This window comes from Ciconia boyciana, chromosome 7 (genome assembly GCF_034638445.1).
Source record: "Ciconia boyciana chromosome 7, ASM3463844v1, whole genome shotgun sequence".
Lineage (NCBI taxonomy): Eukaryota > Metazoa > Chordata > Aves > Ciconiiformes > Ciconiidae > Ciconia > Ciconia boyciana.
Genome location: NC_132940.1, coordinates 17,180,302 through 17,203,994, shown reverse-complemented (window position 1 = coordinate 17,203,994; position 23,693 = coordinate 17,180,302). Strand labels below are relative to the sequence as shown.

General features: G+C 38.5%; 1 protein-coding gene across 1 annotated transcript in view; it reads left to right on the top strand.

Annotated features, from left to right (window-relative positions):
- ZNHIT6 (zinc finger HIT-type containing 6) overlaps window positions 1-23,693 on the top strand; it is a 41,340-nt gene that overhangs the window by 2,686 nt on the left and 14,961 nt on the right. The window contains exons 6-9 of the mRNA XM_072867480.1: window positions 808-911; window positions 9,914-9,982; window positions 10,779-10,859; window positions 11,381-11,461. Of these exons, the coding sequence (XP_072723581.1) occupies window positions 808-911; window positions 9,914-9,982; window positions 10,779-10,859; window positions 11,381-11,461 (335 nt within the window). The remainder of the gene's footprint in view (window positions 1-807; window positions 912-9,913; window positions 9,983-10,778; window positions 10,860-11,380; window positions 11,462-23,693) is intronic.

Genomic DNA, 23,693 nt, shown 5'->3' with positions numbered 1-23,693 from the left:
GCATTAATGAGATCACAGAAATGTATGGCATTTCCTGAAAGTCCTATGATGATAAACTGCAAAGACCAAGATCAAGGGGGGGGGGGGGAGGGGGGGATAAAAAACCCAGAAAAACAAAATCCACTCCAAAATACTTTGACTCATTGATATGTCACAGAAAGATATCAGGGCCATGTTGTTTTTTAGTCTCGTGGAGATATCTTTAAATATAGCACTAAACTCAGTTGGAGAGAACTCATGTTGGTGACAAAGTAAATTCAGAAGAGTCCAGCTTTCTCTCAGGCTGAAGTCATACTCTGCGTGTGTACCTAGCACCATGATGTCTTGAAAACTTGCGCTGAAGATGGTGAGATAGGTTACATAGGTAGCGTTTTTAGGGTGTGGTACTAGGCATGTTTGCGGGATGCTTAGTGCTACCTTCAAAGCGGAATTTCTCAGAGTGGCTGAGATGGTGCTTGTACATCCCTTCTGCTAGCAGGCTCCATGGGTGGTATTACGCCCACAATGGCTGTTTGTGGCTATCACGGTATGTTAAAGAACTTCTGCTATAAAGAAGTCATTGGCATGTTGGTTTTTAACTGTGGAAAAACTTCACCTGAAAACATTTCAGATAGTTTCTAGGCTTACTTTATTAACTTTTTCATTCATGATGTTTTTTTAAAAAGTCAAAGAAAGTACTTCATTAAACGTGGCCTTTTCTACAGTTTTCCCGTAATTCCTGTCAGCATTACGCTTTTATTGTTTAACTTTCAGGTTTTGAATACATTATTAAGGTTTTTTTTAAAAATTGTTTTTATTTTTTACTAGTTATATTGCTTGAGAAACAAAGCTCGAAGGTGTAATATTGACCTGAGAACGCTGCCCATTGGATTTACAAAAAGAAGAGAAAATTCAACCACCTTCAATTGCATGTGAGTTGGTTACAGTCAGCAGTATTTTGTTTTCACTGAACGCCATAATGATGAGAATCTGAATTCATACCGATATACTTGCTTTTAAAAATCAGTTAGATGCATGATTTTTTTACAAAAGCTATCTAGATTTAGTATTTCGTGCTGCAGGCTTTCATTTTTTAAGCTCTTTGAGCTCAATTTAACAGCTTATGCAACTCATGCTTTGTTTTGAAAAATAGCAACATTGAGTAACAGGAGGAAGAATTACTGCTGTTGTGTTTTCCCATCTCTTAATTAACATTGAGTTTTATTGCTGGAAAAAGAAAACACTTCTTTAAAGGTTTATGATAAGAGGATTGATGTAGAATGATTGCAAAAATCCCTCTCTGAAAAGGATGACTTTAAATCTGAAGAGATGCTTCCAATACTGTTATCTCTGTTGCATGCTGTGTAAGGAGTTGCTATGCTGGAGGATGTGGATGCTTGATACGGCACAGCTTAGACGAGTGCAGACACAGATATGAAATCAGGAAAAGGGCTAAGAAGACTTTAAATGTTCTTCCCTTTATCCACTCTGTGGCTTTTCTCTGATATCCAGAGTTTGTATTTTAAAATATTTTCACAGTAAAAATAAAAAATTTTTTAAAAAAATTAGAAAGTATTTCATTATGGCAGGAAACAAGTCTAGAGTGTAGCTCGATGATCTGCTGGGAGCAAATATAAATGCCTTCTGAGCTTCTCACAGTAATCAGCTGTGCCAGCTACCCCTGATGGTTCCTCCGCTTGTTTTCTTCATGATCGTAGTTTTGGTGGCAAGTTCTGTTTTCAGGATACATTTTTCCCTCTCTTCTCAGAGATGCACAACCCGTGATGTAAAGCGCGGTGTTTGGCAGGCGAGGTGCCGGTGGCCGAGGACTGACGAGCCACCAGGTGTCTCTCTCTGACAGAGAAATAACCAACCTGGAAGGCTGCTCGACAGACTTGCCTGCATCATTTCTTCTGTTCTGGGGCAAAAGCACAGATTTTTGTTTTTTGCAGGTATCTTAATTTTCAGCAGAACATAAGGCATAAAATAGATGTAGAAGTGTAACCTTTTAAAGTTACATATTTTACCAGTTCTGTTAGAGAAAACCCAGGGTGGATCAATGGAAAGAAAGGAAATCTGGGGCATTTTCTCCTCCCTCTACCCCAAATTTATACATCACTGAGGCTCTCCCCTCAGAACGGACCAGGGGATAGCTCCAAACCTTGCAGATGTTAGTCATGTGAGCAGAAGCTGTCTGCCTCTGCACTGACTTTCTTTTTCTTGGTCATATGCTCTACGTTTTACAGATATCTTGTGCTAGTCTCATGCTGTTGAAGTATCTCAGGCTTAGAGCTGAGTTTAACTTTCCTGGGGGATTTCCTCAATGTTGTGGATGAAACAACAGAAACACCCTTAGGAGTACAGGGTAAGGACTAGTCTTTAAGAGCTAGGGAAAGTGCAGAAAGCCTAGGGATGCTGGGATCAGTAGCGAACAGAAGGACAGAAGAACAGAAAAGGCACAGATACAATGAGGTTTGACAGTATTGGGAAGACCCTGGGCGTAGTACAGTGCTGTGCTGACAGAAATTTGCCTTCGTGTACCATGTTTTTCAGTTCCTTTTCTCTAGAAAGCCTTTTTGGGTACATACTGAAGTGTAGTTTGCACTGGGAACAAATTAAGTTTTGAGCAGACTACGCTTTCATGTGTGCCATGTGCTTTATGTTGTCTAACAGAAGCAGATTAAAAAACTTAAGGGGATGGGGCAGGGAAGGTGACTTACTGGAAAATAGGCATGGAAGTATTTCACAGGCTGTCTGGGAGAATGCCTTACTGTTGTTTGTCAGTCATAAAGTCCTGGGGTATTTTGTTGTTGTTGTTTTGGGATGCTAGCCTTCCTGGGACGTTCACATCCCATCAGAAAGAGCATGATAACGTTCTCTGTTCTTAAGAGGATAGGAAGGAACCATCTCTTTCCTGTAAATGCTGTCCAAGGGTATAGAATATGCTCAGTGAGTACTACATAAAGGCCATGTTTCCTCTCTTTTGCTGCTGTTATTCGTGCAGCAACGGGCTGTTTGAATTCAGAGATGCAGATTCAAAATTAACCTTTGGTTTTGTTTTTTCTTTTGTTAATTGGCATGTTTTGCTCACTCTCCTTACATGTGTTCCTGAGGAATCAAACCTCAGGTTTGATTGATCCAGTGAGTGTCAACCATTTAACACCTATTCCATGTGACTTCATGACACCCATGTTTTGTTGAATATTACATTCAAATGGGGTAAAGCTGTGCAAATAGTTGCTTTATATAAGCTTAACACCTGACAGTGGCCAGGGTCTGGTGTGTCTACTCTTCTGTAGACCTGAACCCTTTCTCATGCTGTTTGTCAGTTGAGATTTGTCAGTTGAGAGGGGTTGCTCCAGAGGGTGGAGGTTGGAAGCTGCTCTACATATGTGTATGGAAAGCTGAGAACAGTCTTCTGTGATGTCCTCTTCACGCTCTCCGTGTGAGCCAAGCTGTTAGGCTGTACAAGGCAGGAATCAGAGTAATCCAAAACTAGGAAGTACAAGATGTATTCTTGTGTCATCCCCTTCCCCTGCCAGCTCTGGAGGACAGATCGGTGCTTGTTTGGATGTGTTAACTAGACTCTTCATTTCCCAGTTTCCATTAGTTTGTTTGCTGAATTCAGTGTTGTGAAAGCATACGTGCCAATGCTGGGCAACACATGGATTAGAGTAACTTGTAATATTGAATACCTAGATAATGGAGGGTCATTAGGAAGTAGAGTCTTGAGTCCAGTTTGTGAACTCATAGGACATCTGACTTAGAGATGGTTTAGGACACCTTATTCGCAAATTATTTTTAACGTGCTGCTTCACCCTACCTTTCCTGTGGTGCCCTTATTTTCCAATAGAAGTGGTAGTTCCCCTTCTGGACACATGCTGCCGTGGAGTTGGGGTGGCCTGCTGGGATAGGGAGCCTTTGGGAAAGGGGTGGAGAATGTGACCAGGTTGGGATGAGGGCTGGGGCAGCAACTGGGGAGCTCCAGCCAGCAGGGCAAACAGGAAGAGGGGAGGGAGCTTGCAGCTCTGTGGCTCCTGGTTCCCTGGTGGGAGATGATGACAGCTGTGAGAAGCTGAAATGGGGCAGTGCAGCTCCCTCAGCTCTGCAGTCTGTGCTGCCCTGCTCCAACCCTCCCTGCTGCTTACACTGTCATAGGCATCTCCACCCAGCTTCCTCCCCACTCCGTTCACAGCACCTCGCAGACAAAATCCTTCTTACCTCTCCTCACCGCCGAGAGGGGCCAGAGGGCTACAAGTCTCCTTCCCTGGTGAAAGGCATGCCTGCAGCTTGGGAGCATTTGATCAGATGATACATGTGGGAGAAGAAATAATCTTTTTCATTGTCTCTCTTCTGTGATTTAATTCTGAGAACAAAATATAGTGTGGAGATTTGGGATTAAGTTTCAGTTAAGAGATCATTAGTGTTTCAGAAGTTACTTTGAGGTCTACCTGAAAGCCCTAAAATGTCAACTCTAATCATTAGCTAGGTAAGGATAATTAAAATTAATTGTTTGAAGTGTTGCTGATCTTGAGAATTTACCAAAGAGTTATCTGAGCTGGGTTTGGGGCTGATATTAGTGTCAGAACTGTTAAACTTGAATTTAGTTGTTACTTGGTACGTAGTTTTGCTTGCTTTCTAGGACCCACTAAAGTATGTTCCCAGGCAAAGGAATGCTACTCTGGAGTGATCAGAGAGCATGATGTTCATGCATTTTAGTAAATGAGTAGCTTTTCAGAACATCCCTATGTGAAGATGAGTACTGACTGAGTTCTGTACCTGAGATTATTTTTTTTCCTTTTTTTAGCAACTGAAATGTTTTATTCTCGTAGTGAATCTGATGGTAATTTTGTTTATTTGCAGAAGTTAAAGAGGACAGTAGTTTTATTCTTTAAAGATCATTACAGTTTGGGTTACTTGGCCTTGACAGTGTCCCTTTGATTTACACAGGACTTAGTTGAAGCCCAGCATGTTTGATTATTGCAACACATACGGCTAGTAACATCTCCTGCTTTGGGAGGCCCCTTGATAGAAGACCATATGTGTTAGAAAGGAAGTGCACTTCAGTTTCTTCATTGATTGTCTTGTTGTTTACTGTAACTAGGAAACATATGCTTTCAGGAGAAATATTTCAGTTTTGCTGTTTATACATCAAATCCAGCAATTAGTTTGATGAAGTTTCAAGAAAACAGAGACATCTTCTTTAGTGTGCTGTTGTTAGAAGTGCAACAAAGTCCATTTGGTGCTAGGAACACAGAGTTCTGGGCGGGCAGGGGGGTGAAATCATCACACTTCTGCATGTTCTCTTATTTTAAATTTTGGTTTTTTTAATCCACAAGAAAATCTAGTCACTTATTTTGGCTGAATCTCCATTGCTTAAGAAAATTGAGAAAGGCATTATTATCCAAAGGTGTAGATACTGAATGCCCAGTATTTCAATTAAACTTCAGTGCATTAGGTGAGAGTACTAGGTATTGTCAAATTAAAGGATAACTGGTCCTTCATTAAACTTCTTTATATCCTTTTCATCTCTTTTACCAATTCAAAATAACATAGACAGGAAATACTACAGTACTTGTGCTTTGATGTAGGATGTCCTGTGTACTATTTTTAAAACATTTTAAGAATATTAGTTGCTAAATAGAAACAAAATCATCAGTGAATCTCTATCTTTGACAGGCTGGCAGTGAAGTACTTCTGCAGAGCCAGAACTTCAATTGGTATCTTAAGATGTAATGAATTTGGATTTTTTTTGTTGATATATATTTTATTTTACGTATATGTGTGTGTGTGTGTATACATTTTAAAATGTTTTATATACTTAAAACCTTTTACTGCAATCTAGGCAAAATTGACTGTTCAGAGGAAACCTAGGTAAGAAAGATAAGCTTTATGAGATACTTCATAAATGTTTTAAGAGATACGGAAACACTGGACCTTTCTGAAAATCTGCCAAGGCACTTAACTGGTATGTCCAAGTCCCAGAATCCTGTGCAGATCTGTCCTTTAATTCCCAGCAGCCGTACTGCCTACACCCGCAGTACTTGGAGCATCTTCCTAGGTACTGCTTTAACTATAAAAGATGGTGAGAATTTTTGCAGTTGTCCTGAGAGCTAGCTGAAGGTAACATCCACTTTGTATATACTGCTGCTGTCTTTGTAACATCAGAAATAAAAATCTTTCAGTTGTTGCTGTGAAAAATTTAAAAATCATTTACATGTAGTTCTGTGAAAACTACAGTTGATTATAGAAAACAAGTTTTTTGAAGTTTTAGGAGAAATGAAAGGGAGACAGTTACTTTGCTTTAGAAGAACAGCAATTGCAAAACAGCCTATGCACTTCTGAACAAAATTTGCAGCTACATCTGACGCAGGGGAAGAGGTGCTTGGCTGCTCTTTTTCCCTCTGATCAGTTTCCATGCTTCTGAAGTAGCCAAAATAGGATGTGAAGCCAAGCAATGCAGGGATGGGCTATGATGCTGCTTTTACTGACATCAAGGATGTGCTTGTGCCTCATCCAGATCTCTGCTATTTGGTTGTTTTATAGTCAGTGCCTTGGTATTCAAGAAAACCGTGGAGTAGTGTTCCATGGCAGCTGAGCGGCATGGAACACTTCATGCAGGGAGCTGTTACTCAACTGCAGATGACTTACTCAATTAAGCATTTTCATTTAGAAGATGAACATAGTACATGTCAGTTGTATTTGAAGGAAATACTACCCCAGTGAGCCATAATGGAAAATTAAGTCAGTGAGATCTGGAGCCAGGATATCTAATTTTAATCAGAACTTGTTGTGAAGCAGCTTTGATAGCATCTACAGTTGACATCAAGTTCTCTAGCTGGGCAGAGATCAGTGATGGTGAGGGATGCTTCACTTTAATAACAGGCACCCAGCAGGTTGTTTTTCAAGACTTCATTGTACAGCGAAGAGTATGAGGCTATTCCAATTCTAAGCTGCTTTTTTCCTTGCCTTCTTCTACGCAGTTCTTAATCTAGCCTGCCTCTTTCTGCTTGCCATTTACTTTCAGGCAAGAGTACTTTGAAGAGAGATGAAGTAATTAACTGCATTTTCATTATTAGCACGCTGAAAAAAAAAATCAACATTTCTGTTCTTCCAAAGTGAAACTTTTTGACAAGGAATGATCTTTTTAACTTCAGTGTTCAGGCTCCCTGATTCATAGCTCTTTCTGTGCACTATTCCATAGAGTAGATTGTGCCTGGAAGGGGGAGGGAGGACGAAAGTCTGAAAAGATCCGTCTTAAGCTGATTATACAGCTGCAGTGATGAGCTGAGTCTGCCTCAGTGAGCCCACAGGGAACTGGTCTTGCATGTGAAATCAGAATGTGCTGTGTGATGACTGTTTCTGCAGACACATAAAGAGTATTCCTAACAACAGGTAGCAGATAGCTAGAAGTACTTCTGTAACGTTTCTTTTTCAAGTGCTTGTGTTAGAGACAGCCCTCTAGCCCACATACATGTTTGTGAGCTGTGTCATGGTTTGTCTGTCTCCACTTGGGAGAGGAAGATCTGCAGTACTCCCATTGCTTTGGCAGTCTTGATTTAAAAATTTGACAGACAGTCTGTATCACAGGATGGGTTGGTCACTTAGAGTAGATAAATGTGGCCTGTTTGAAAAAAATTGTGGAAGATGATGAGTTAAATGAAAAAATGCTAGAAAGCCTCATTTTAGTTGATAACATGTAACAAAAACCTCACACAGTCCTTATCAGTATTTTAATAAATATGCCCATCATTAGTGTTTCCTGCAGCTAATGATGGTGACCTTATTTCTATGTCTAAAGATTACCAACTTTTACTAAACTCTCCTTGAGAAGGTGCTTTGAATTAATACCGTGCCGTGTTAAATGCCAGATATTAACACATGTCTGAGAGAGGAACCACAAGCTTGTTAATCACTAGTCAATTGAATGGTTCCATAACCCTATTGATATTCCAGTTTGTTCTACACATACAGTAGCGTTGATGCTTCCTTCAGCTGTCAAGAATTAGAAAACCTTGTTTTACTCACCTTGCAAAAAACTTCCAAAATTCCACTCACTGATTTTGAGTTATTTCAAAACCTTTTCCAGTTTGGTAATTTAAGACAGTATCATACCAATATGTGAAATAGCATAAAATTCATGAGGCAAGATACTATGTCAATTTCTGATTATATGTGCTGTGGAATTAATAATGTTTTCTGTGTTATCCTCCAGCTCTGGTCAAACAGCCTTACTAACTCTTTCAGACCTGATGTGCTCTAACTTCACCTTCTCATTTAAGGAAGGATCTCTCATTCTCAGCTTTAACAAACATGACCAGATAGAGGGGAAGAATCACAAGGCATGCTGCACAACTCGGCTGAGCCTTGGCCTTCATTAGTGCTTTTTATTCTAATTATTAGCTGCTTGGAGCTAGGGTTCTTGCTTGCTCTTTTTTTGGTAAACACAAACACTTCTGATTTTACTTACACTACAGGAAGTGTAGTTCAGCTGTAAAGCTCAGTTTTCTCCTACGAATAACTAGGTAAGGGAATGATTATTTATTTGATAAGAGCACTTTTTTGTACAAAGTGCTTGCATTTAAAAATTGGTATCATAATTAATTGACCTTAGCAGCTAACTTGTTTACTGTTTTGCTACTGGATGCACGTACACTTGTCTCTGCAGCCAGCTAGAAGCTGCTGGATAATGTTTCATCTGCCTGATAAACTAGTTAAACAACATGTTGGAACAACACTGTGTTTACTTTTAATTGTAGTACCAGAATCTTTGCATAACTGATGGTGATTATCCTGGATATAATGATTCATAGGGCTTAAGTAGTGTTAAAAAAAATTTAAAAATAAAAAAAGTGTGGGGGAGTACCATTAGATGTTCTTCTGCTTCACACAGATGTCTGGCCTCCGATTTCTAAATGGTAGCAGTTGCCTCCTTTCTCTTCCAAGTCTTTACTGTTTGTCATGAGTGTAAAATTCTGAACCAGAGCAAAGGGCCATGCACCTACCTTTTAGGCTGTGCTTTTTCTTAGGAGATTTCTTTTAGAAAAATATTGTTACACTCACTGTACCAAATGGGACAATTTGGAGCAATGAGAGGGAAAATGCTTTGTCTTAAGTCAATATTGACTTCAGCAGCATTTCTGAAGATGGAGTAAAAAGGCAAAAGATATTTCCTAATCTAGCAAAGTATCCTCAAGGTAATACTGCCTTTCTTAAGATGATATTGCAGTGGAACTATGCTTCAGTATCTTCTATTCTCAGGTACTAATTATGCTAGCTGGAAAGGGAAGATGGGCCTTAAAACTAGCAAACTGGAGAAGGTAATATGACATCAGTTTTGGTCTCTACCAAAAGCTTCCTGATCTTTCTGTGAAACATTTATTCTTTCTAACTTCTGTTATCCATGTTATGCCAAAATGCAGCTTCCCTCTCTGCCTATGACATATTTTCTATTTAGGCAATCACTGCTGTGAAAAGTTGAGTGCCCTATTTTATGTAGAACCTGGCCTCAGCTGGGGCCTCTGGCTATTGTTGCACAGGTTTGGCAGTCTGTCCTGGGTGATACACCAAAAAGTATTTTCCTTTTCTGAAATTAAAGGGCAGCTATACGTGTAGAAAGTCAGCTGGAAGATACTCCCTTTTAAAATGTGAAATGCTGTTGATCAGTTAATTGGTGATATCTTACCTGTATTTGTAAGGAACAGAGTTTTATCCCATGAGAACTTGAAATTCAGCAGGATCTGGGAGCAGTGCATCTTTCAAAGTGCCTCTCAGTTTCTCTGCATGCCCCTTTTACTCTTTGAAAATGCCATTCAAAATCTTGTCTATATATTTTCTTCTGCACCCATGTTGTAGGCTACTGAGCTTTATCATAGAAAAAACAACTATTAGTTACCAGCTAACATTAAGAATATGCATTTCTTTTTCTTTTCAGGGAGAAAAAATTCTACTGGCATTTGAAGCTCGTATTTCCTCACTGCCATGCTGAATACACTTTAAAAGGGTACAGAGCTTGAAAAACAGGTTTTTATAAAGTTTAAATTAGTCTGCTGAAATTGGACTACAAAATATTTTATCAATTCTTATCTATTCCTATTATACAAGGTAAACGCGAATATTATTTTTAGTCTTAATTAAAAGGGCATTTAAATTGAAAAAGATACTTGAAGTTGTGTAGTCCTTTCCTCTTTGAAAGCTAGCGGGCTTTTCAAATCAGGCAAAATGATTGCTAGTCCTTTTCTTTATGTGAATGGAGCAGCTTGTATATTCATGATAGCAATATCCCGTACACTTAACATATTCTGTTCTCATGGAGCAGACGTTCAGCAAGATTTGCCATCCCTCCTCACCTGCACACTGGAGCTGACCTTCATATAGGATGAAATGGTTGCATTGTTTGCTTTGTAGGAAATCCCACAAGCACATTTTGCAAAGGCCAAAAAATAAGCTTTTGTTGACAAATATTTCTCCTTTTTTCTTAGCCTGAAGGAGGATGAGAAGTATGCCCTTCTCTACTTCTAGGGCTGTAGGAACAGCCTGTTTCTGCTGCAGGGTTAGAAACTAGAGATACGCATCTGTTTACTCCTTGTAGATACCAGTGAAGTCCCAGTGTTGAAATTGAGATAAAGCTGTCAGTTATCTATGCTGTAGTGATACACATTTATGATCCTCCCGTAAACTACTCAGTTGTGCCACTCTAGCATGCAAATATATGGCTTCCTTCTAATGACTCAGATAATAGATTTTTCTGTACGTGATGAACCATGTCTTATGTATTTGATTTTTATCTTTGGTGAAAGGGTGCCTGACGATAAAACACTTGCTGATATCCTTAAGCCATACATTGATCCAGTGGAGTCAGATCCTGTAGTTTGTCAAAGGTGTGTATTGAATAACTTTTCTGCCTACTTCATCTAATGCACTAATAAAAGAAGGGAACGGTTCTGAATAAAAGGCTTAAACTAGTTGCACTTTCAGCATGCAGAGCTGAGTTCCCAATCAGCAGTACATCTTCAATTCCTGTGATGAAAACCATCCTAACATTCACCAACCAACTAACCCTGGAGTATAGCCACCAAATTTAAACCAGGAAAAGATTAAGAAATTGTCTCGTGGCATAAAGATCAAAGAAAGCAACTGTAATTCTAAAAAATGTAACCATAATTAACCTCAGTGAGGGTGACAGTGAACCTTTTCTTTGGAGTAATTAGAAAAACATACTAGTAATTATAGCCCTCATTTATAGGAAATACTTAGTATGTGGAATATTGTCTTTATGAAGAAATACATACTTTTATCTGTTGATATGCAAAAGATCCATCTCTTATGGATGACAGGAAGAAAAGTCATTGTACATCATTGTTTCTTCATCTCTGTTGCATATTCTTTTTTTTTTTTTCAGATTAAAAATCTATACAGTGTCTCCTCAGTCAGATGTACAAATTTTAATGAAAATAGAAAACAGGAAACAAAACTCTGTCAGGTAAGATGGTTCTTCAGTTTGTGTGCTTATTAATTAAAAATAGCAAAAAGTAATAATACATTTCTTATTCTTCAATATTACAAGTGGAGATTACATGATCTCATGGATTAAACTTCAGTGAGTAATTACCAGCCATCTTAAAAATGATTCCGCAAAAATGTTATTTCTTTGTCTTTTAATATGTCAGCACTGAAATTTCTGTACAATTACTGAGTAGTAAATTCAGCTCATACTTGGACAATTTAAGACTCTAGGGCACTCACAGCTGGTGAGTGTGCCTGTACCTGAGCTGCTTCAGCAGCAGTCCATGCAAATGTAGCAATGTCTGCAGCAAGGACAGGTTTGTGTTAAAATGCTAAATCACTGTATTGACCAGCAGAAATGGTGGCATCCATTCCCTTCTGCAAGTTCCTCTGTGGTTATATCAACCTCCCCAAGAGAGTTGAAGTGATAGTTGAGGAGAGCTGTCTTTTTAAATCACTGCACAAAAATTATGTGCTTATCAGCATCCAGTCACTGCATTTGAAAGAACACATTTTTCACAAAGTTTCTAGCTCATCAGTCTTCATGTTACCATATTTCTGGGTGTGGGCTTTTAAGTCTCCAGAATTCAGACTTGTGCAGAATTGTTTTCTTTGTTTCCAGAACAGACAGTAATCTTGAACTTCAAAATTAAACTTTAAAGAAATAATTTTTGTTGTTATAAATACCATTTTGAACACTCCACCCTGTTGTCATTGTTACTGAAAAGGATATGTACCAGCTTAATATCATAGCTTATTGTGGTTGACCAGTGATTCCTAGTTAGGGTTCTTAAAGTACATTCTTTTCTTCAAATGTAACAAATGTAAATAATATGCTTCCCTGGAGCATAGGATATTATTTCTAAGGGAGGGGGGAAAGGTATATTAAAAAAATATTAGTTGTAACTGAGCTTCCTGTTTGTGCTGTATTTTGTCCCAGTAAGTACTGTTCAAAAATGTGTAACATACTTCGAAATTCAAGCCCCAAACTCTTCATGGTTTTGATTTGGGTTTTTTGGTTTTGGTTTTTTTTTTCCTCTTTGCAATCATTATTTGAAATATGGTTGTAACATTTGCCATCAGAGCTGTCAGCTAGAAACCTGTTGGTTTTAGGTGAAACGTCTGGACTGATTTCCATTTAATTCAAGAATAGCCAAATTCTGGGTGTTTAGGGGGAAAATGTAGAAATGCTGGTATTGTGAGCTACCCTGGAAAGTTCATTGCAGAAGCACCTGTGCAGATGAAGTTTTCTCAGTTCTCTGTCTGTCTTTCTACTGTCTTTCCCAGTGCTCCATGAAGGGCTATTCAGCACAGGCACTTTAGCCGTACAGGTTCAATGTGCTGTTGCACCCACATAAAGCAGCCCTTCTAGAGCTCAGCTCCAGGAAATGACATCAGAAATTATTTCCCGTTTTAAAAATATTTTTAACAGACTCTTCTGCTCATCTCTTAAAAGTGGTGCTCAGGACAGGTTCCCAGAGCATGAACAACCTCTGTCCCTTTCTCAAGTAATTAAGTTAATGCAGCAAAAACTGAAGATGCCTTCAGCATGTTACTGCTGTACATCTTCTCGCAGTATGTCATTAGAAAGGCAGTATTCAAGCAACGATATTGAATATTCGTTTGTATTTTAAAAATATAGTAATTTATACACAAGTGGTTTTTCCCTGGCATTTTAGTGCTTGGGTTTTCACATTTCTTCTTTTAGAAAGGAAGAAAAAATGTCTTTTGTAATAGCAGGTAAAGTTCACCTTTTAATCCCTTGAAGTAGGATGTGTAAGTTGCGTAGAAGGCTTGGGAAAGAAACTGAAACATCTCTTGTGCTCATCGATTTCTTTTGTTACTTAACCATTTTCCTCTTCTTTCTTAGGTTAATGCTTTCTTAGCTCACAGATTTGTTGAGAGAAAATTCTTTTTCATGAAGCTTTTTAGAAGAATCTCAGGAGTTGTGCTACACTTAAATATCCTTAAGTTTGAGCCTCATCTGTGTTCCCAGAATCAGCTACATTGGTTGATATTAAAGTCACAGTAATAAGTATTTATCCCACTTAGTGAAAGAAAAGTTTAAAAAGAACTGTAGAAAGTTAAAATAGAAAAGTTTTTTGACTTGAGGAAAGTAACTCCTCACTTGGAAATTACGTGGATCTTTTCCTATAAGTTGGTGGAGCAGGCCCAGCTGTGGCAGTGCAGACAGGTCAAGGAAGCAGCATATTGAAAGAAAATTCCACTCCTGAAAGGAAAGAACAAAGTTTATTTGAAATGATGGGACTGCTATGTCAGCAGAAAAACATCTTCTGTCGACATAAGCTGTGTGTCTGCCAGCAGGCGCTTTCAGCGTGGTTATGCCAGCGTAGTTGTTGTGACAAAGGCTCTATGAGAGAATTTAAATTTTTATTGTAGTTGCATTACAGTTAAGAGAGAATTTGATTTTTATTTCTTCTCCCCACCCCCCCACCCCCCCCCAATTAATTTGAGGTTTATGGTTCTCATTCTATAAATCAATACCTGGAACTGCAGTGGAAGTACTTGCGATTGAAACGGGACTGGCTTGCTGCTTATTGATGTTCGGTGTGGAACCAAAGCTGAGCGCAGACAGAGCTCGCTCACATTTCTTTATCCGCTTTTCTTTGACAGTGGGGAGCTGCTAACTACTAGTTTGTGTAGCCTTGAGTGCCACTGTCAGCTCAGAGTAATTTCTCATCCTGTGCCACCTCATTCTGTGTGACTTTAGGCTGTATGTTCCTGTATGGCAAAATCCTCTTCCGACACTGTGGGCAGATGGGAGGAGTAGGATTGGTGTAGTCTACTAATACACGCAAGTCTACATGAATGTTGCGTTATCTAAAACTTCCCCTGTGCCCAACAGAAAAATTCCTGCTCCACAAGCACTAGATAATAGAAAGACTGTAAATATACATTGTTGAATTGGATGTTGGTTTTAGGCTTAGCAGAACCTTTTGAAAAAAATACTTCTCATAGTTACAATTACGTATTATTGAGGAAGTGCAATGGTGTTTCAGAGAACATCTAAGCAGGATTATTATGGGTTATAAAATGTTAGTCTTCTAGTTTTAAGATAAGTATGTTACAGAAGGATTTTAGTATTTCCTGCAATTGTTTATGAAACAGGAGTTTGTGGTTTAGTTTTGGCTGTCTTCTGTGTTTCACAGCAAATGGCCCTTTTAGTTTGAAGGTCCTTTGCAGAATGCTTTAAATTTTTTGGTTTGTCTTTTTTTTCTTTCTCCAGAAATATAAATTAGCCATGTAGTACAGATTTCTGCTTCCTCACAGGAGTTCTGCAGAACTTCAGAAATCAACAGGAAAAATCTGCTGGTGTGCAGATGTCATGGATAGCTGTGAAACAACATGGTGCTTGCTTTCTTCTTGCTAGGTACCTTTTTTCATCAGTGGTGACAGTACTTAGAGAACTTTGTGATAAGCTCTTATTTCTGTCTTCTCTAAAACCAGCTTGTAAGAATTGCTTTCAGCATGAATTGGTAGCACTCCACAATTACCTGGAGTAACCTAAAGCATAATCTCTCCTCATGTCCTCTCTTCCCTACCTGTCACCTAACACTCTGTAAGACTGTAATTGTTATGCCACTTCTCATTATGTCTTCTCATTAACTGCACTTACTTTATAAGGAATCTTGTGAAGGAAGGTTTGAAAAGATGAGTGTTACACAACTCTCTTCTTTCTTTAAAACCTTGGTTTGGAAAAAATCTGCAGTTTGGTGGTGCTTGCCTCTATCACCTGTTATGCAATACTTAGTTGGTGGTTGGTGTCCGTTCTGTCCTCAGCTGTAACTATTCCAAGAAAGGTTTAACTGCTGCCTCTTGGATGATTTTTACAGTCTACATTCTTTTATAAAGTAGTCTTTTCTTTCTTCAGGATAAATTAGTGTCCTGACTGTCTTCAGTCCTTTATTTGACATGCCTTCAAAGTGACTTCATATGGTAAGAGTATTGCTTTTTCCACTAAGGAAACGAAAGATGCAACTGCCAAATTATACAATCTGGTTTGGGAAACGCACCTTCTTATTTTCCTGAGAATTGCCTTATTAGGCTTTGTGTAACCAAAAAAAAAATCCAAACCAACCCCCCAAAAAAAGAATTCCTAAATCCAACAGACCCTTGATATTTGTTATAACTAAGTTAGTGGTCAGAGCTGGGTTTTTTGTAACTACAGATATTAAATGAAAAAGTTATTTACTCATCCTTATCATACAAGATGATGCTATTTCTAGAAGAAAGATAACTGCAACAGACTTGGTTTACAGCAGATATTTTAATCTAACAGACAATTAATTAAATAAATCTTAATGAGGTTAAACCACACAAACGGACTATCTCTTTACTGGGTTCAGTAATATCTTGCATGAGTCTAGTTCAGATAGTTGCCTGTCTCTAGTCACATGCGTTTGGTTTAATGGAATTGAAAAATAATGCCTTTTTAAACATCTATGTTAGGTCTTTATATAGTAATTTTCTTTTTTGCCTGTTAATATATTCAGAATGGCGTGTTAATGTTGTTTCAGAGTTGATGGAGAAGACTTTTTGGGATTTGAACGTATCAGTGGGCACTGACAGAATATTTAGGCACGTGGAAAATTTGGTCTGGTTGGCCTTAAAAGCTTTGCAAAGCCCACTGCTTTCAGTGGACCGTATCCTTCAAGAAGCTGGAGTACAGAGCAATACCAGACTGTATCCTGTAGCTTTTCTGTTGTAAAACTGCCACACCATACAGGGATGCGTATAGAATCAGTTGTAGCATTGGTCTTTCTATCAGTAGTACTGGTGCAGCTCAGGCTTCAATTACTCAGAAAGCCAAAAGTATCAAAAGCATTTTTGTACCAGCTCCAACATCAAGGGCCTTCTTACTCTCTGTGGTGACATTGGCTGGTGCACATGAGAATACTGGCATGTTTGCCACTTAATTCTTGTGGACCACAGGGAAGAAAATCTGCTAAACAAGTATCAGAGGTTCTTCTCTACTAAATGCCACTGCTTTATGGTGGTGAACACTTACTTGGCTTTAACTGATCCAATGCAGTTGCTTCCCAGAAGGCTGGATGATGTTAGTAATTTTGGAGCACTTCCCTGTCTCAAGATCAGCTGGCAGAAATGAGAGTTATTTCCTTGGATGACTGAGTTCTGTGCTCAAAGAGAATTTTCTTTTGTAGTCTATTGTTTTTAAATAACTAAGGGTTAGGTCACATTAGTAGGTTGCAGTAGTCACAGTAATAGATTTAGGAAGATGAAGTAAGTTTTTTTGCTTTAGTGTGTGCAAATATGCCAGCAGACTTTTAGAAAATCATCTTGGAATTCGAAGAATAATATAAATGTAATGGAACCAAATATTTTTAAATGTTGTATTTACATTGGATTATTTATTTTCCTGTCATTAAAAATGTCTATTAGATATCTATTTTGTCAGTGATTTTAAGATTATCAAAACCTGTTATATTTAAATACATTGCAGATAGCCTCAAATATTGGTAGTGTTAAATTTTTCCTTAATTTTTCATACCATCTTTGTAGGGCACTTCGTTCTGCATTGTCATTTGTGAATAACTTCATGTAAAACCAACAGAGCTTATAGTCTTTGCTTTTCATATATAACTCAATTGCTTTAAAAAGTCACTGCTCTTAGCGTGGTGCATGGATCAGTTCTTTTTATCATCACATTGCGACCTCATTTCAAAAATACTAGTTCATCTAGCAAAATAAATATACTGGAATTGGCACGTTTCAAGCATTATTTCCTCCTCTGCATTTTCTGCAAATGTGAAAAATGTGGGGTGGTTTATTTAAGATTCTCTAGCCTTTCTCAGGAAGCAATTCTCTTCACATTTGTGTAGTACGTGGTATACATGAGACAGGAATTAAGGATACAAATCCCTGGCTGAACTGCTGGCCTTGGCATGAGTTGGAACAGACCCCAAGCTGGCTTTAGCCTATGCCAGCAGAAGATTGACAGTAGAATTCATTACTCCTCTCTAGCTCGCAGCAGCTGGCACAAAAGCAGCTCTGCCAGCTTTACAAAAGCAGGGAGCTAGCTTACAATAGTCATTCTTCACTGCACAACTGTAGTCAAGCTCTGGCGACTTTGTACTGTTCAAGGGGAAATAGAATTTGGTCTGTAGTGCGTTTCTTAAACACAGCGCTCCTGTGTATTAATACTTGCTGCTGTTTTTTCCCAGAGTGTTGGGTTTTGTTTTGTGGGGTTTTTTATTAAAACTTCATATTTTCTTACTGAATACTTTGTTACGTTTTCTTGTAGGTCATTTCAGGCTTTCTAGTTTTGTTACTGCAGCCATTCCAGTGTCATTTTTCACTTGCTCCTTCTTTATCTGAACATCAGTGTCTGTGCTGACAAAAGTGATGCAGAGCAACAGATGTCAGGATACTCAGCTTTTACTGTAAAAAATAGTCACTTTTCCTTCCTATCTACTTAGTTTTCATTGAAATCTTGTATTACACAACATAAATGGAAAGCAGAAAGCTAGTCATTGCTGAGTATAAGTAGTATGTACGATCTGAATCTGTAGCATGCATAGCTAAATGTTTATGATGGCTGACTACAATTGCTTGACCTTTGAGAAGATTTTTGGGATGATTCCAAAAAACCCAGAATTTGTCCTTCTTACTATCTTGAGCAATCATTCTTTTTTTTTTTTTTTTCTTGAAAGGGATTCCTTTATGAACCAGTAGGCGCCTGTTTTTTAAAGTAACAATCCAGTGTTTTGTAACCCATGCTGAATTCTTTTGGATGAACTGTTTTATAATAAATGGTATTGCATTAGGGTTTCTGGAGTGTCCCAGCTAGAGAGTCGCTGACTGAGACATCTATTGCACAAAGATTTATTTGAAATTATAGCCTCCGCTCCAAAATTCTGCAGTCTATGTTGGAGCAAGTTAGATCCAGACCACTCACGGAGGAATATGTAAGTAAAGAGGGGAGGATGAGATAACAATAAAAGTGTTAGTATTGGCTTCAGCCAGTGGTTTGTCGTGTCCAGTCATCTAGTGGTGTTCTGTAAGCACCACAGGCAGACCTGAAGACCTTCAGACCCTTCATGCTTGCAAAGCAGGTAGGCAGACCCCAAATTCTAAAACATAAAGAAAACTGTACACAGTAGCCTGTTTTCTGCATCCTAACAGGGCTTGAAGCATGGGAGCAGCATGCACAGCATATGCACAGGCAGATTTTCTCTCCTCTGTCTGAAGAAGTGTGCATCTAGGACAGGCTGTTTCAAGAACAAATCTTGCCGTTTGCTCCAGCCTGCCATCTCTCCTAGGGAGCAGAGAGGAACTTGCCTGTATGTATGTACTATGTAACATATGCATAGTATGGGAAATGCCTTCACGGAAGTCCATGTACTGTGTAGCATGCACATATAAGGCAGACTTGAAGGCAAGAAGACAGGCCATGAAGTCTAAGAAAACATTGCAGTTGGAAAAACCCTGTTGAATAATCTGTTGCCCCTTGGCAACAGATGGGGAAGGAGCTGGTAAAAATGGGCTGTAGACCAGAAATAATATTCAAACCATTTGTCCTATTCCAGTCTAGCATAAGTGTTGTGAGATGTATCGAGGGGTTTAATTCAACTGTATCTGTCTGGGTTGCTGTTAAAATATTTTTTTGAAGGAAAAAGAGGATTTGCTGCTAGTTTCTTGGAAGAAAAAGACAGTGAGATGCTGACTTAAAGTTAGTAGAGTTTCTCAGTTTTGGGGACCTGGCAGCGTGGGGAGGCTGGAGTAAGAGGCTTCTAGGAGCAAAGATACAAACTCGTTCGTGTTTGAGGGCAGTTGAAGTGATGGGCTGAACTTGGAAGCTGCAGTGCTGTGAAACATGGCAGCATAGCCATCAGCGTTTTCACAAAGGCGGAGTGGAGGAGAACCTCTTCATGTTCCAGTCAGGAAGGAGAAAACTTGTTATTTCCTGCTGATGCTGCCAAAGGGGAATCCCTCTGTTTTTTCTCTTTGTTGACGGAAATGAGCTAAGGCTGATTGTTTCGACCTTGCCAAGGAGGGAATTGACCTTCCTGCTTGTTTGCCAAGAAAATAATTTGTTTTCTTTATTTCATAGCTTTTCCTTTTCATCGTAAAGCACTAGTAACCCCTTATTGGAAGGTTTATGGCACTGTGATTCCCAAGCAAATAAGTATAAATTTGTGGATATGTTTCCACCATTTAGTACAGAGTGTTAGAGGTATTCAGGCTATCTCCATATGAGCTAATTTTGAAGTTAGAATTTGCTATCTAGGGATCCAAAATTACAGAAGTATCAGTTCTTCCTGTTCTGAAGTGGAGGTTCATTAGATTAACCTAAGTGTAATAACAAAAGTATTGCCGATTTACAAGGACTGATTTCTCATCAGTTTTATATTTCTGTTTATTTTATCAATGCACTGCTTACTTATGTTAATTTAAGTTTTCAAATGAGATTTGACCTATTAGTTTTCTGAACTTGATGTATTAAGAGTTATTCGTTGCATCCTTTGGTATTCCTTGGTACACCCCCACCTCTAAAATTAATTACAGTAATGTTTCATGAGGCTGTGTAACAAGTACTGTAATTAAAGTAGACTTACGGCATTCACTTTTTCTCCGTGATCATGCCAGTATTTTATTAATGGTACAAGTTACATATTTTGACTTCCCTGCATTTTTGGGGAACCACCCACAGCTTTCACTTGTACTAAAGATACCACTAATATCTTTTCAGTTTTTGAAACTTCAGGCATTCATCTTCAGTAGTCAACCCACTCTCTTTTTAATAACTTTTCCCTTGTGAAATTTCATATTCTCTTTAGGCCTTCTGGCTATCATTAACTCATTAGGCTGTTTTGTTTCTTTATCTCAGCCATATAGTAGCCTTACATGATTGTGGTATACCCGTTTTCAGTATGTCTGCTCTGTACCACTTAAAGATTTGTAAACCTTGAGCTTTTGAGCAGTTTGTAAAGCTGCCTGGCTTCGCAAAGTACGTAAATTCCTGTATGTATAAAGGACTATTGCCGTGATGCATTTGAATTATAGCATCTTTACTTGCTGCTGGATTTTGTTACTTCTTGTCACTATGTCTTATGAAATGGGGAAAGTATTTGCTTTCTTGAAATTCAGTATCACTTTACTTCTGTATTCTTTGAACCAAATTCTACTGAATCCAAGAAACTCACATTTGCTAGTTTCACATTTTCCTTCTGTTTTGCCGTACTTTCTCCCATAACTAAAAGATGCAGAATGGTTTGTACTTCAGTTAATCTTTACATCGTGCATCCTGAATCCTTTTACCACATCACTCTTAATGCTCAGTCCACTAAATAGTTGCAGCAGATGCCTTATCTGCTTTGTGGGGTTTGCCATCAATTGATGTATTTTTCAGTGATTGTCATTAAACAACTTTTACTGTGTGTTTCTCTGTGCAATTGCCTTATTCTCAAGAGGTTTAAACACGGAAGCCTTTGTGCTTCTATTGTGATGTACTTGTAGTCTTATTTTGCTTATCTCTTCTTTCCATTAACTGTTTTGTATATTTTCTAGGGTAAAAGTGAACAAACCATTAAATCTTTCTGGACATCTACTATTGTGCCAGATAATTTAGGTGACGGTGTTCCTGCTGGCTTCACCTGGGTATTACTTTTTTTTTCTTCCGGATGTTTTAACTTCCTGAAATATGTTTCTAAGAAGAGCGGTTTTGTGGTTTGGTTTGGTTTTTTTGGTTTTTTTTTCCCCATTTTACACTTTAGTTTTCAGCAGTTCTTCGATTTCCCTAGTGGAGGGGCCTCTTATGGCCCATAAAAGAGAGGAGACCGCGGATTCTTACAGCTTGTCTTAATACGGTCTTTGTTTGAGAATGATCTATGGCCGAAATATGTCAAGGAAAAGGAACAGCTTCATGGTTTTCTTGTTATTTGGAAGTGCCTTTATGTATTCTGTGTATGTAGGTGTAGTTAGGAGATGGTGATAATGTCTGAGATGCTTTCCTGGTATGCTGGCAACTTTTCGTCCTGTGCTTTTTTAGCTGGTTCCTAGCAGGACTTGTGGGCCAAATGGTTGATAAGAGAAGGTTTCTTGTCCTGATTTTCCTTTTTTTTTTTTTTTTTCAGAAAAAGGACATCTGTGATGGAAGTGTTGCTTAAGATGGGGATCTGACTTGAAAAGGGATTGGCCAGGCATCTGGTCTATATTGGTATAGGTTGAGCTATGTAGGTGTCAACAGTATGGAGGAGAGGTTAGTGAACATTTGTTGAGGCAAATTATGGAGGCCCTAGACCGGGAGAAAAACCATAGACCAAGGAGGAGCTAGCAGGTTTTAAAATATTTTTGTTAACTGTAGTATAATTTTTTTTCATATTAAAATATTAACTTGAATATCCTCCTTCCTTAAAAGAGTGTTCAAGCAGAGTAGTCTTTCATATTGTTCAGCTGTTGATAAGAATTAGTTACAAGGGAAGTATTGTGGCAAGTCATTTCCTTTTTTTGTTTCTAAGGTCTCTGCTTTTTTGCTCGTTGAATTTTCTAATTCTTTTTCACACCTATGGACTAACAAAATTCACCGTGTTCCAGATTTTTAGAATGTCAGAATTCTAGTGACAAAGTTAAATATAAAAATTGCACATTATTTCAATACATTGTGTTTACTTTCTGCCATATAACTTTCCTTTCATACCTAATTCAAGAGTGCATTTCACTACTTCCATGTTCACCAAATCATAACCACACGAAGAGGTTATTCACCACTTAGGAATGAAAGTCCATCTGTTAGCTATTATCTTTGCTGTGCTGCAGCACTTCAGAATGAGTGCTTGGGAGAGACTTCAAATGCTGTACCCAGTCGTTGCTCTCTTCTAGTTAAATGCAGAGACCTAGGAAATGCTACCCTCTTTTCTTTGGGGGCGGGGGGGGGAATCTTCATTCTTCCCATAAGTTAGCAGAAGTTTCATTGTGGATTTTTAGGACTAGGCCCAAAATAGATAGCATGATTTATTGTACCTGAATTATGCCAAGTAAATACCTCGATGTTTCCACTCAGTTCTAGGAAGAAAAATCATCTTTGTTTAAAATATGTGCAGGGTTTTAGTTGATCTCTCTCACAGGAAAATTATGAACGTCATTATACAAATATGCATTTTAGTAATATTTACAATTATTTAGATGGTTAAAACTTTTTTGTTCTCTTTTCAGTGTCTAGAAGACTAAACTAGGGAAATAACATGGTTACAGTTTATCTTTAATTGCAGATTGCAGATTTTTCTTTATTATTATTAAAATCGAAGTTCCTGTAGATGACATTCAGGAAAACCTGATCAGCAGGGAATTTCCTGCTGTCTGAATTAATGGAGACAGGTTACGCCACTGCGATGATAGCCACAGGCTCCATTTGAGGGGAGCTTGTTGTGATGCAGTGACCTAATATGGCATTCCTGCCTGTGGCAGACAGATTAGGAGACTGAATTGTTGAATTCCTGGAAGGTGGTGGAATAACTATAGATAGTGAAACTATCCTTTGCAGAAACTCATAGATGCTATCAGAAGTGCAGAGCCACATTAATTTCAGCATTTTGTGAAAGGTAACAAAGCCATTTGTAGAGGGAATGTAACAGATTATATGGGAACTGATGTGGGATTGCTGAATCTTGTTAAATTTTCTCAATTGTCACAATTTTTGTAGGCTTTTAAACTGCCTGCTGGCAGGCAAATTTTATTTAATTTTTGTCCTTTAAAAAGCAGTTATTGTTATTTCATTCCAGCTAAAATCAAAAGCTGTTGTCTGCCAAGATTGTCTCTTTGTGGTCCATACAAATGGAGTCGTCTTATTGAGAAGAAATCCAGGCCTATTTCTTGCTTCGTGACATGGGCATAAAGCCTTGCTTGGGGCAAGAAAATAATCAAGAAAGTGTATTACTAGATGGTGGGTGTTGGACAAGGAAGCTGAGGGAATGTATGGAAGGGAGAGAGAAAATATGTGGGAAGTAAATACCAGGGAGGAAAGAAAACTGAGAAAGAAGGGTGCAAAGAGAAGTCCCACTGAATACAGGGATTGGGAAGCTGTAGTGCAGACAATTTGTATGAACTGGGCAGTGGGAGAAAAGAGAAAACAGAGGGAGGGTTTAAAAGAAAGATGTGAAGATGGGGTGTTAAGGCAATGGTTCTGTTAGGATGGGCAGTTCATTTCGAGCCAGGCTTATCTTCCAATCTAT